Genomic DNA, 12,755 nt, shown 5'->3' on the forward strand with positions numbered 1-12,755 from the left:
ATGGGTATTATGTTTATATTTTATCATTCTACCCCACATTTGGACTGTAATATATCTACCTACTATTTATTCCTTATTTCTTAACTAGGAAAAATTTTAAAAGTGCTTAGAAGTTCAAAATATCTTTTATAAAAATAAAGTACACCTCCAAAAGAAATGGGCTCCATAAGTAAAGCAGTCCAAGTATCTCAAGTAGAAAATAGATGTCCAAATGGCCCACTTCTCCCGATTTTAAATACTTTAGTGATTTTAATTCTACATATTGTCTACCCCAAATTCCATTTTTAAAAAAAAGATTTATTTACTTATTTGAGAGAAAGAATGAGTGCGGGGAGGAACAGAAAAAGAGAATCTTTGAGCAGGCTGTGTTGAGTGTAGAGCCCCACACAGGGCTCAATCTCACCACTCATGAGATCATGACCCATGGGATCATGACCTGAGCCCAAACCAAGAGTCTAACATTCAACCAACTGAGCCACCCAGGCACCCCAACTCCAAATTCCATTTTTAACATGGTCTATGAGGCTGCAAACAAAGATGCTCACTCTTCACATACACATATTTTTGCTCCATTCTGGGTCAGTAGAATCAGACAAGAGTCAAAACAAGGTTTCTATCAGAGATTCATCTCTCCCAGTAAGGACAAAAGCTGTGGATCCATGCAAGATAACAATTTGAAAGTCTGAGGCATAGGTAAAGAATTTGAAATGCTTCCTTCTGGTGAAGATGTATTATGTGGCCTTAATCAACGGATAACTGCTTTCCCAAGGTGTTGGGAATTTACTTAAAAGTCTGATGCAATAAAATACTGAAGAACTTCTTAATGTGTCAACTCCTAAGTCTGATTCAATAGAATGTGAAGGTGGAGCCAGTTTGGGAAAAGAGATGACCTGGTTATCTTGAATTCTAAAGATTGGGCAGTTGTGAGTATTTGCCTATCTTGGCCAACAGAGAGTCAGCCACAAAATCTCACTTATTTCTCTTTTTGTCATTAAAAATATTTTTGAAACATGGGAATGAACTCCTGAACTCATGGAGTATAATATGAGGCACAGAAATTCTGGAGTTAGGTAGATTAGGATTCACTTTGACCTAACCTTAACCACATAGAATGTATGTAAGCAAATTATTTAGCCCCTATCAGCTTGAGCAATTTACAGATGATAGTAACTGTCATAAAAATTGGTTGTGAGGTAAGATTAAATCAATTTAAATTTCAAGATGGATATAACATCTCAAAAAACGGTACATGATACATAGTAGATAGAAGATAATCCCTACCTCAGGCTCTGCATTAGTTCTTGAGATGCAGAGCCCAAGATAGGAATTTTTGTGGTGGGCATTCATTGAGGGAATGCTCTCAGGTAATGGCTGTGAGGAGTGAGTAAGAGAGGCAGGATGAAGAAGAACAGATAAGATATGTACTCAGCTGAAGGCTAATTTTCACTTGATCCCATGAGAAAGTCTAGATGGTGAATGACACCACAGAACTTTCCCCATGCTGAGGCAAGGGGAGATACTTTTTTGGTTTTCTTTATCAGTCAGTCATTGACTACAGGCCACCTCTGGAGTTAGTGTGCATCCTCCTAGGGCTTTCTGGAGAGGTATTCCCATCCACTAAGGGCAATTCTCAGAAGAAGAAGGCAGCTGCCAGCTGTACCGTTGGTAAAGGAGATCTGGGCAGGGCATGAAAGAGTCTTCTGCACCAAAGACATCTGGATGCTTATTGAGGGCAGAGGCTACATCTTATCTGTTTTTATATATCTTACTCATTCATCATTCAATCATCCATTCAAGAATTATTTATTGTATGTCACCTCTATGTCAAACGTAGGTACATGGGATACACTAGCGATTGAAAGAAAGATTATTCCCTGGTGGATCCCCGATTGCAGTGGGAGAGAGATAATAAGCAAATAGACATAAGAAATAATGACATACCAAGTCAGTTGGTGATAAGTACTCTGCTGAATGGATAAGAAGATTGTCTTATTTTTTTTTTCTTGGTCAAGCAAAATTTAATTCTTTGATTCCAGTATTTCTTAACTGGATTGTCTTTTAGTCACTGAAAATATATGGCATCTCAGGGCTTGATACCTTGCCGCAGGTCTTTCTGTGGAATACTGTAGGTTATATAATATAAAATCATCTAGGTACAGATTTTTTTTTTGTGGTGGTGGAAGAGACTTTAGAGATTATGTTCAAGATTTGATTGAATTTGTACTGATCTCTGACATACTGTAACTGTATTTTGATTATATGATTGATGTAATCTTTGTCTTTTTTTTCCCTGCAGAATTGGAACATTGACACTTTTTAGTTGACTATGCTTTTGGGTTCATATCTGGTAAATTGAGTTTGTTCCTTTATTTACTAATTCTATTGTATTATTCACTAATTCACTATTCAACACACTCCAGCATTTGAGCATCTACTGTGTGCTAAATCTTGATGAAGTGTGGGAAGGATTAAGATGATAGTCTCTGCCCCTAGAAGCTTACAATCTACTAGGAAAGATAAACTGGGTTCACTAATAGCTCTATGCCAGGGAAGACAGCACTGGGTCCAGGAAACATGCATACAAGGCCCACTGAAGAAGTGAGAGATCACTTGTGAGCCAGGAGGGTTCTAAGGAGCCATATAGAGGAAATTTCTAGCTGGGGCTGAAAGCTGGCTGGGATGTGGACACCTGGACATGCAGCTGTTGAGAGTTCTGAGTGGAGACAATCTATCAACCAAGATGAAGAGGCAGCAAAAGGCTAAATGCGTTTGTGGGGGTAACGAATAGCTCTGGTTGGGTCTGATTCCTGAGGCAAAATAGGGAATTAAAAAGATAAGTTTATGGCTCATTAAAGAGGGACTTGAAGGTATTCTTGTCAAGGATTTTGTGATAGGAAGAAAAGGAAACCCACTCCAGCTAAAACACATGGAAGGATTGGTTAACCTAAAAGAGGGGAAGTACAGAGAATTCCAGAAGTTTCACTGGATCTCACTGAAACTTGTTGTTTCACTGGGTCCCACTGAAACTTTTTGTAGGAAATCAGGATATTTTGGGGGGTCCTACTGCATCTTCCAGGGGCAGTGAGATACCAGCTCTACTTCTATTGTCTGCTTTACCTTCTTTTTCCCTGACTGGTTTCCTCTATTTGTTTATTGTTCTCAGGGCCCAGTCCAGCATAGCCACTTGTCTCTCAAATCTGATGATGAGCAAAGATGTGCATCCCTGGATCTCAGAGGACAAAGTCTTGAGGGAGAGGCTCTCAATGGCTGTCTTTAGGCTCCTTATCCACCCTAGTCAAATCACCTGGGGCTGGAAGGGAGGCATTACAACATTATCGCCTACTCAGCAAACTGTGCAGGTGTCCTTGAAAGGGAATCCAGGGGCCGGCAGAGTGGGGTCTTGTGACACAGATGGCCTGGCTGAGTAGCTAGCTCCATTCTGCAGGAACAGAGGGGCCTGGGAAACTTTCTGAGTAGGAAGGTCCAATTCATTCACTCATTCATTCATTTATTTCTATAGTTGTTCTGTTTCTCAGTTTCATGAGGTGCCAACAATATTGTTACCCTCTGAAATTGTGTTAACAGTGCAAAACTTGAGCATTTGAAAACAATGAATATGTGGTACCAGGGCATCCGAATCCTCAATTGCATTACATGCCCCGTGTCTGGGAAAGTGCTCTGTAGCCCCACACTAAACTCCCTACTAATTCTGTTGGAAGTGTCTGTCCTGGAGTCAGTCTCTCCATGATACTCTGGGTTCCTTTGAATGTTCATATTCCTAGAACCCAGCATTTTGTCTGGTCTACAGCACAAGTTCAGTAAACGCATGTTTCTCATTTTCTGAAGCATTTATCTTTCCAAATTTCCTGATGCTGTGTGTCAGATGCATGAATCTGTATATATATTAGAAATGAGGTACTGGCACGCACAGTGATAAGTTGGAAAATCATCAAGCAACTATGCTCCTCCTGGTCTATTACCCTAAGAAAACAAGAAAACATGGAACAGGCTCTGGGAAGTCGTAGGACTTCAGAATCAGCCGATTTGGGTTTGCATTCCAATTTGCCACTTACTGGTTGTGTGACCTAGGGTAAGTTCCTTACTCATAATATCTTACCTCTGTTCGTTCATCAGTAAAGTAGGAATAATGTGTATTATTATTTACATACACGCAAGTTTCTATGAGCATTAAGTGAGATACTGAGTATAAAGCTCCAAGTGTTGTGTCTGATGCATCAAGGTACCAATCAGCATAGCTATTAACATTACCATTGTTCTCAGGACTTATTACCATGCAGAAGCAATGACAGTTATCTTCTTAAAAAACAGCATTCTGGGGCGTCTGGGTGGCTCCATTGGTTGAGCATCCAATACTTGGTTTCATTCATATGATGATCTCAGGGTCATGAGATTGAGCCCCATGTTGGGCTCTATGCTCAGTGGGGAGTCTGCTTGAAATTCTCTCTCCATCTCCCTCTGCCTCTCCCTCTCAACACCTCCTCCCCACTCACATACACCTGCACCCTTTCTTTCTCTAAGAAAATTAAAAAAACAAACAAACAAACAAACAAAAACTAACAAAGCAGAATTCTGAGAAAATGAGAAGAGAGTGTATGCTATTGATCAGCATTAGAACACTATGACCAGGCATAATTTTTGTGTCAGAAAAATCTGGCTTGGATTTGGGTTCACATCTAGAGTAAGTTAGGCCTCAATTTGCTCATCTGTAAAATGAGGATAACAAGGTTTGGAAGCAAATGAAAGAACTCAGGTAAAGTACTTAGCAGTACATCCAATGTGTACACATTTCTCAAGAAATGACAGCTATTAGTCTCTCTGTCTCTCTGTCTCTCTGTCTCTCTCTCTCACACACACACACACACACAAGCACTCATGCACCACCACCACCATCACCAAGTATTTTGTCCTTGCTCCAGCTGATCTTTTTTCCATATGGGCCAATATAGTTCTACAATCATTGGTGAACATTACTTGGAAGGGGGTGAGTGGGCATGCGTGTGCACACACACACGGTGCACTGTTTGCATATACATACAGAGTATGTAACATTTAAGATTATCCTAAGATTTGAAAAATTGTTCCAGAGACCCTGGGTAAAGACAGCAAGGAACCCACAGCAGCTAAATCCCCCCTCAATCCCAAGCCAAGTGTTTACCTCCCCAGCAAAACAAAGCCACTGAAAGAGAATCAGCAGAACAAAAGCAGAGACTTGGAAAGTAACTTGGAGAGACATTGGAAGGAATTGTAAAGAACCTGTCCCTTCTAATGCAGAGAGTTGCTGAAACCACAGAAAAGCTGGTGGAAATTAACCGTTTGTGTCACAGGCAGCACACCATATGCTGCCTGCCTTCCCTGGAGAAAGAACAACCAGCAATTGCTTCCCACTCCCCAGCGGGCTGCTGAGCTCAGCCTGCACTCACTTGTGCTCTCAAATAAAATGCAATTCAACCAGCCAAGCCCCAGCATGCTTAACCTTTGGACCACGAATGCCAACGTTTCTCTGGAGAAAGAGTCAGTTGTGCTCGTCTTGGTGACTATGATGTAACCACTGGAGGGAAAAAAAAAAAAAGGCTTATAGCCACTCTGATTTTGCAACAGCTCCAACAAAAGGCTTAAAGGATTTCAGATGCATTTGGAAATTAAACTCTGCTGGCCCTCCTGAGCCAGCATCTCTTCTGAATACCAGAGGGACTGACAATGACAAAACCCAGACCTAATTGCTGATGCAGGCTTGATGGTATTTGGGGTGTCTAGTCATGACAAGGCATAAACAAATCCCTCTGCCACTGTTCGCATGTGAAAAAGTGGCATTTCATCTGGCTACTTTCTACCCGACTCCATTGGCAGGTTGTCCCAATACCCCCCTCCAGCTCCCCTAGTAGATCTTTGGGAAACTGACCTTGAACACAGAACATGGAATTTTTTAAAAGAGATAAATGCTCTCATTCCCTCTTTGCTTATAGAGGTATTTCTGGTCAAAGGCGAACTGACAGAAGGGATCCAGGATAGCTCGACAAGAGGTCAGTTCCTGCTGACATCAATGAAAAGGGGCAGATCTCAGAGGTGGTGTCTGACATAGAAGGAAATGAAAAAGTAGAGGTTGCTTCAAAGACAGGATTTTTTTTTTTGAAGTATGGTTCTTAACATAGTAATTTCTTTTGGCGTGTGCTCTGTAGATTATACGAAAGGGACTGGATGTCTGTAAACTAGATAGGCGAGAGGAAGGGGTGGGCTGCAGTGGGGGCTGGGTTGGAGCGGTGGTGGAGTTTCGTCACCATGTGTGGGGGCACAGGGAATTACACTTGGAGGACACTGGCCTCTACTTTCATTTGTTTTACTCTGAGTCCTGGGGTCTGGGTTCTCTGCATGACCAAATATGTCTGCGATCGTCCTCCAATGAGTTTAAGTAGGCAGAATGAGGAAGTATTGCTCAAGAAGCATTTGCTGGATGGTCATGGATCCATATTCATATTTTTGTGACTGTGGCTTTACAATGTGAAATAGTGTCTCATTGCAACTGGGCTCACTAAGAGGAAGATGTTCCGCTGCTGCAGCCCCCTCCCCCACTCCAAGGCAATACTGCCCAGGCCTCTGAGGAAGGAGGGTCCAGGCTGCCTCCACATGCCACCTGTGCAGAGACCTCCTCCATACCCAGTGGGGGCAGAAGCAAGCCAAGTTGTGGTTGCCGTCCTCAAGGACCTAGGTAGCAGCCCTTAGCAAAAGCAAAATAATCGGAAGGTGCTAGCGAATCACCCTGCGAAATGATGGATCATCTTTACTCTTGCTTTCTTGTCTTTAACAAAAATGTACTTCTTTGTCATCTCTATGAAAATGTGGCTCAGTTAGAATTTTACCTCAGAAAATGAATATGGATTGTGTGATGTGAGTAAAAAGGAAAGACATGAAGGGCAAAAGGGAATGGAGTGAGGGGGAGGAAAGAGGTCAGGACAACATGGAAATGAAAGAAGAAGGCCAACAGTCTTAAGGAAGTCGGAGCTCTGTGGAGCCAGGTGCTCACACACACGCCACAGCCAGATTGTCGCCCCGTGAGAACGAGAACGGGCAGAGGGCTCTGCGCAGGCCGGCGTGCGCTTGTAGGTGCGTGTTGGCAACGCACACAGCCACGTCAGACCGCCCAACACACGCCAGCTCCGTCACCCATGAGGGGGCTGCGGCCGTCTCCGAGGAGCCTCTCCGGCCAAACGGACCAACCTGAAGAAACCGAACTCGGAACGCGGGCCCAGGGCACGGGCCGCTGGCGCTGCTCTTCGATGCTTCTCTGGAAGGGCTTCGACCTGGTGCCAAGGATCCTCTGTGAGGGGGAAGACGCTCGCCAGCCCAACGCCGAAGGGATCCGCCCCGCACAGCGCCGCCCGCGCCGCCCGCGCCGCCCGCCACCGCTGCCTGAAGTGCCTGCGGGACTCGGGTCCACGTGCACGCGGCGGACAGCGACGGCTGGCGACGGCGTCCGCGTCTGCAAACAGCTGGAGGCGAGCGGCGCCGCCATTTTTGCGTCCACCGGCAGCGACATCGAGACTGCCGCGGACGAGTGTGAGGACACGGAGGAAGGCGACCCCCGGGCTCCCAGCTCCGGTATGCGGCGCGGGAGGAGCTGGGCGTGATGAGCAAAGGGGCGGTGCACGCTCTGTGGGCTACGAGGCCCGGAACAGCGGTGAGCTGTCCTTCCCCGGGGGCCATCAGCATCCACCCGGAGGCGCAAGCCGAGAGCGAGACGAGGCGGGCTCCCGTGGGGACCGACCCGGAGGGCTGCGTGCCCAGAACCAGACCCCGGCGGCGCACGCTCCCTGCCCCTCAACCGCCTTGGGAGCGCTGCCCGGCCCGGCCCGGCCCGGCCCGGCCTGGCCTGCCCGCCGCCGAGCCCCAGGCCGCCCTGCTGTTCTCCAGGAAAGCTGAAGCCAGGCGTGGCTGCGATGGAGCTCCTTTAGCAGGCGGCATCCACAGTGTGAAATTCCTGCAGTTTCTAGGTGAGGCCCTTTCCTCAGTTTGCGCTCTTCAGCCGTCTCTCTCCTTTCCTGGAGCTCGAGGTCGCTCGAGCCATCAGGTGCCGCAACTACCTGCCTTAGCCTGGGTCTCACCAAACACGACGCCAGAGGCAAGGCCAACGTGCAGCGGTGTATTTGGGAGTGACCCAAGGGGCAGGAGCCAGCTCAAGCCACTGCCTCGAATCCTTGATCCGGCAAGATCTTTTGAGGAGCCTCATGAAGACAGAACTGTCCTTGAGGGAGACTCCTGTCCACCATCATTCAACAGGGCTTCATGGGCATTAATGTTCTCCTATTTCTGGGGTGTGTGTGCACGGAAGACCACAGAGTACTTTCCTGGGGGCTTTACCCAGCGGCGTTGAGGAAGACTCTGGTTGGGAAGCATGGGGTACCAGGCCTGTGGCCAGGGGAGATACACTCTCAGCTGGCACTTGCCTGGGGCTGGCTGAAGTCTGTGTAGAAATGGTGACCACAGCAGTGGTAAGAGTAAAGGACGGGGTAAGAGAGATGTGAAGTAGTGTTCGAGAAGTGACCTTTCCCCACAGTCATTGCCTTAGTTTAGGGCACCTCTTGTCTGAATAATACAGTAGCCTCCTAGCTGTGCTTCCCATCTGCAAATCTCTCTTCAAATTCACTATTCAGATACTGCCAGAATCATCTTTCCAAGACCCAGATCTGATTATATCACTCCCTTCCTTAGAAACCTTCTTTTCCCTTACTCTTTTCTTCTTTTACATCTCTTGGCCCTCCTCTGAATTTTTGGTATGGCACAAGAAGTATTTTGCAAAATCTGCCTCCCTGGCCCCATTTCTCACTCCCCACCCCCAACAAGCACCCTTTATACTAGCCCCAGTGTTTCCAACTTGTGTACTCCTGGGTCCTATGGAATTATTTCAGAAGATCAGAAAAACCATATGTACATCCAGAAATCTATAGCCTGAATAACTAATGTGCCTTAAGCATATGTTGTAAGTTCACAAAACTTAACTCACTCTTCTTTCTGGGTTTTCAGAGAAAAATGGAATTTCTTAATTTTGCCTATATTGAATCTAGTTTCTTGTATGACCATCCCCTCTACTCCCTTCCCATCTGCTGGTAGGAGCTATAAATATTACCTTATGGAGGAGGTGCCCTTCTTTTGTGGTCATGTTGTAAATGGAGAAGGATAGGTCTCAGGAGACCCAGCGATGGAAAGATCAGGGAACTGTCCTGTTAGTGATGTGCTCTTAAGCTTGGGGTATTGGTCTTCTCTCTGTTAACCTACAAACTAGCCTCTGGTTCAGAGATCATGCTTGTGTTTGAGGGTCCTCATGTCAGTCTTCTCTGGAAATAAACCTCAGCAAACTCTGAGGGAGGAACACACATTTCTTTTACTCAAGATTCCATTGAGCATCCCTGAGCAGCATGGATGTTGGGGCTAACTTGCTCTCAAGCATCATACTAAGCTACTTTGCTTTCCCTCATTCTCTGACTTGACCTCCCTCATCTTGTTCTCTTCCCAAAGCTCTCCTCTTGAAATTCTTCACATCTGGTGGCCCATCTCACCCTCTCTTGAGAAGATCTCTTTTTGGAGTAGAATTGGGGCATGGGGTGGGGGTGCAGTGGGTTCCACTTGGTAAATGCACCTCATGCTTGTGAAGTGTTTGGTTTTTTTGTTTGTTTTATTCTGAAGATAACATAGCCTGTTCTCATCTCAGAAACACTTTCTTCTGTTAAAATGACATTAAACTTATTAATTTTACAATAATAACCCTGGCATTATTGCGCTAAAGGAAGAATGTAAGTGCTGGGAGGGCAAGAATTTTTCTTGCTTATTCCCTGCTTTGTCTGGAGACCCAGAACAGCCCCTGAAAAATAGCAGGCATTCACTTCATGTGTGTTGAATGATCAAATGAGTAAATAAATGGAATATGCTATTCCTTCTGGGGCTACCTTTTGTTTCAAAGGACCTCCACGTTGGCAGAGAATATACTTAGAGGAGATGGGAGTGGTATCCCAGTTTAACCAATGCATTCTTGTTTTTAAGGATACTTTTGTGAAAAATAGTAGAAGTAATATAGCCCTAGGTAGTAATTTTTTCTTTTTACAAAGATAACGCGAGTTCACAAAAGGAACTCTTCTGTCTCATGTGCTAGAGGCAATTGTGATCAATAGGCTGTATTTTTTTTAAAGATTTTATTTATTTATTCATGAGAGACAAAAAGAGAGAGAGAGAGAGAGAGGCAGAGACACAGGCAGAGGGAGAAGCAAGCTCCCTGCAGGGAGCCCAATGTGGAACTTGATCCCAGGACCCCAGGATCACAACCCGAGTCAGATGCTTAACTGCTGAGCCACCCAGGCATCCTGGCAGGCTGTATTTTTAGTTTAAGGTCATATGGTTATATGACCTTAAATCATTTATTTAAGCCTCTTGTTCTTGTTATTATCAGCAGTAGGGAATTATTGACTCTTTTTTATTTTTTATTTTTTTTATTCATTCATGATAGACACACACACACAGAAGGGGTGGGGGTGGCAGAGACACAGGCAGAGGGAGAAGCAGGCTCCATGCCAGGAGCCTGATGTGGGACTCGATCCCGGGTCTCCAGGATCACGCCCTGGGCCAAAGGCAGGTGCTAAACCACTGAGCCACCCAGGGATCCCCAATTATTGACTCTTTATTATGAAAGATTAGGAAATGAACATCACCTCAGTGCTTGCTCATACTCCCCTTTCTCCTCATTTCTGATTTTTTCCCTTATTTTGCATATTTTTTATTTCATCGATACACATTTTGAGAACCCTCTTTGTCTTTGTTTTCTGAGTAACCAGTTTCTCGCATGCTGTATTTAGTATATTATTCCAGGCCACTTATTGAATTTCTTGTCATTTTTAATTTCTAAGAACTATTCTCTGGTTTTGGCAGATTACTCCTTTTTATATAGCACCTTGCTCTTGTTTAATATATGTAAAACCTTGACTTTTTGAGGATTCTTGTTTAAAAAAAATTTTTTTTTAAAAGCTCTTTTCTATTCCCTGGATTACTTCTGTTTTCTCTGGGGTTAGTGGGTTTTCTTCCAATGTCTGTTGAGAATTCCCAGGTTATCTTTGTGGGAGAGGGTTAGGCTGATGAATATGATTTTTATGCAGCTATGGAGATCTTTGGATTAAAGGACTGCCTCTGGGCGCTTTGTAAGCAGGATTCCTTCCAGAAGGCAGTGAGGGACCCCTGCATTTGCAAAGGAGGATGACTTTACTTTGGCAATAGAGCACTTGGGAAGACTATATTTCCCTCCTGGACAGAGTTGCCATTCCTTCTGTACTTCTGTCCCCCTTCCACAGCTCTGCTACCTATCCCCCACCCCACCCGGCCCTCACCCTGCATTACTACTTGTGTGTAGGGGTTGTCAAAGAGCTACCGAAAACTCTGGTCATCTCTCTTAAGCTCTGAAAATCACAGCAGGAGGTTTTTCTAGTAAGGTCATATATTCTGCTTTGGCAACAGTCCTCCATCATAGTTTCAGTGGGACTGCCAGAGGAAGAGAAGGTAGATGTGAAGTCTAGGTCTGCCATCACGTGCTACTTTTTTATGACTGCATATAGATGCTGTCGTGATTGATAAAACACACACTTGTTCAAGAGCTTTACTAAACGTGTTGTAGATTTTGCTGTGATGTGCTTTCTCAATCGGTGAATGCTAAAGCTACAACCATTTTCATTACGGGCGAATGAAACCCTTTGGTGCTAAAATTGTTGGAAAGCTGTCTTAGCCAAGCTGCCTTAATCATGAACACACTGCATGCTCGATGCTTTCATGCTGTTCTCTGCACTTGGAATGCTCATCTCACTTCTTTTACCTGCAAAATCCTGCCATCCTAAAGGACGAGTTCCATGACCACTTCCTCTGTGGAGTTTCCCTCCGTGCCCTGAGACAGAATTCATTGCTCCATCTTCATTATTCCCTGACCACTCCGTCCATCCCTCTGACATAGCAATTACCATGTGGTTTGAGAGTTGTTGAGGTTCTCTCTCTCTCAATTCCAGTCTTGTTCATTGTTACTTTTTATCTCAAATACTCAACACAGAATGAACTATGGTTGGCTTATGTTAAATTGCAGATTTTGCTCTTATGATTTGTAATGCTTGTCATTGGTTGTATGTCATGAAAAAAGGCCGTATGCTGAAAGGATGTTTGTTTCTTTAAAAATTATTTTATTTTAGAGACACAGAGAGAAAGGGCATGAGCTTGTGGAGGAGAGGCAGAGAGTGAGGGAGACGGAGGGAAGCAGACCCCCTTCTGAGTGCAGGGCTCAATCCCAGGACCCCAAGATTGTGACCTGAGCTAAACCAAGAGTCAGACACTCAACCAACTGAACCACCCAGGTGCCCCTGAAAAGATTTTTTTTTTTTTAACTCTACCTCTGTGAAGCCTGGTGGAGTAAATTAGTCATCTCACTCATCACTGAGTGGTATTTTCTGAAGCTGTTCAAAGGAAGATTCCTGTTTATGTGTTTTTGCTAAGATTATCCTTTTTCCTTACAGGCCATCCCAGAAAACAGTGACAACTCCATTTCAAGATATCTCTAAGAAGAAATCAAGAAAGAAGTGTAAATAATGTTCAGTGAAGACAAGGGTTGGGGAGAAGAGAGGAGAATATAAGTGTAAGTCTCTTCTCACTGTCTAGAAGTTCTCTCTGGACAAGACCTGTGTTCACTATCACCTTTATATCAACATTCATTCACACATTTACTC

At 44.6% G+C, this 12,755-nt stretch overlaps 1 protein-coding gene across 8 annotated transcripts in view; it reads left to right on the plus strand.

Annotated features, from left to right (window-relative positions):
* The first annotated feature begins 6,650 nt into the window (after positions 1-6,650).
* Positions 6,651-12,755, plus strand: part of LOC144295094 (uncharacterized) — a 63,767-nt gene continuing 57,662 nt past the window's right edge. For 3 of the 8 annotated variants that reach the window (XR_013362492.1, XR_013362493.1, XR_013362494.1), the window contains exons 1-2: positions 6,651-8,006; positions 12,546-12,664. Coding sequence is in view for 1 of the 8 variants with exons in the window: in XM_077867516.1 (XP_077723642.1) it covers positions 7,643-8,006; positions 12,546-12,565 (384 nt within the window). In the remaining 7 variants the exon portion in view is untranslated. Of the gene's footprint in view, positions 8,007-12,545; positions 12,669-12,755 lie in introns of those variants that run through there. The other 5 variants (XR_013362496.1, XR_013362497.1, XR_013362498.1 and 2 more) reach the window with 3 other exon arrangements.

The sequence above is a fragment of the Canis aureus genome, chromosome 23 (assembly GCF_053574225.1).
Source record: "Canis aureus isolate CA01 chromosome 23, VMU_Caureus_v.1.0, whole genome shotgun sequence".
NCBI classification, from domain to species: domain Eukaryota; kingdom Metazoa; phylum Chordata; class Mammalia; order Carnivora; family Canidae; genus Canis; species Canis aureus.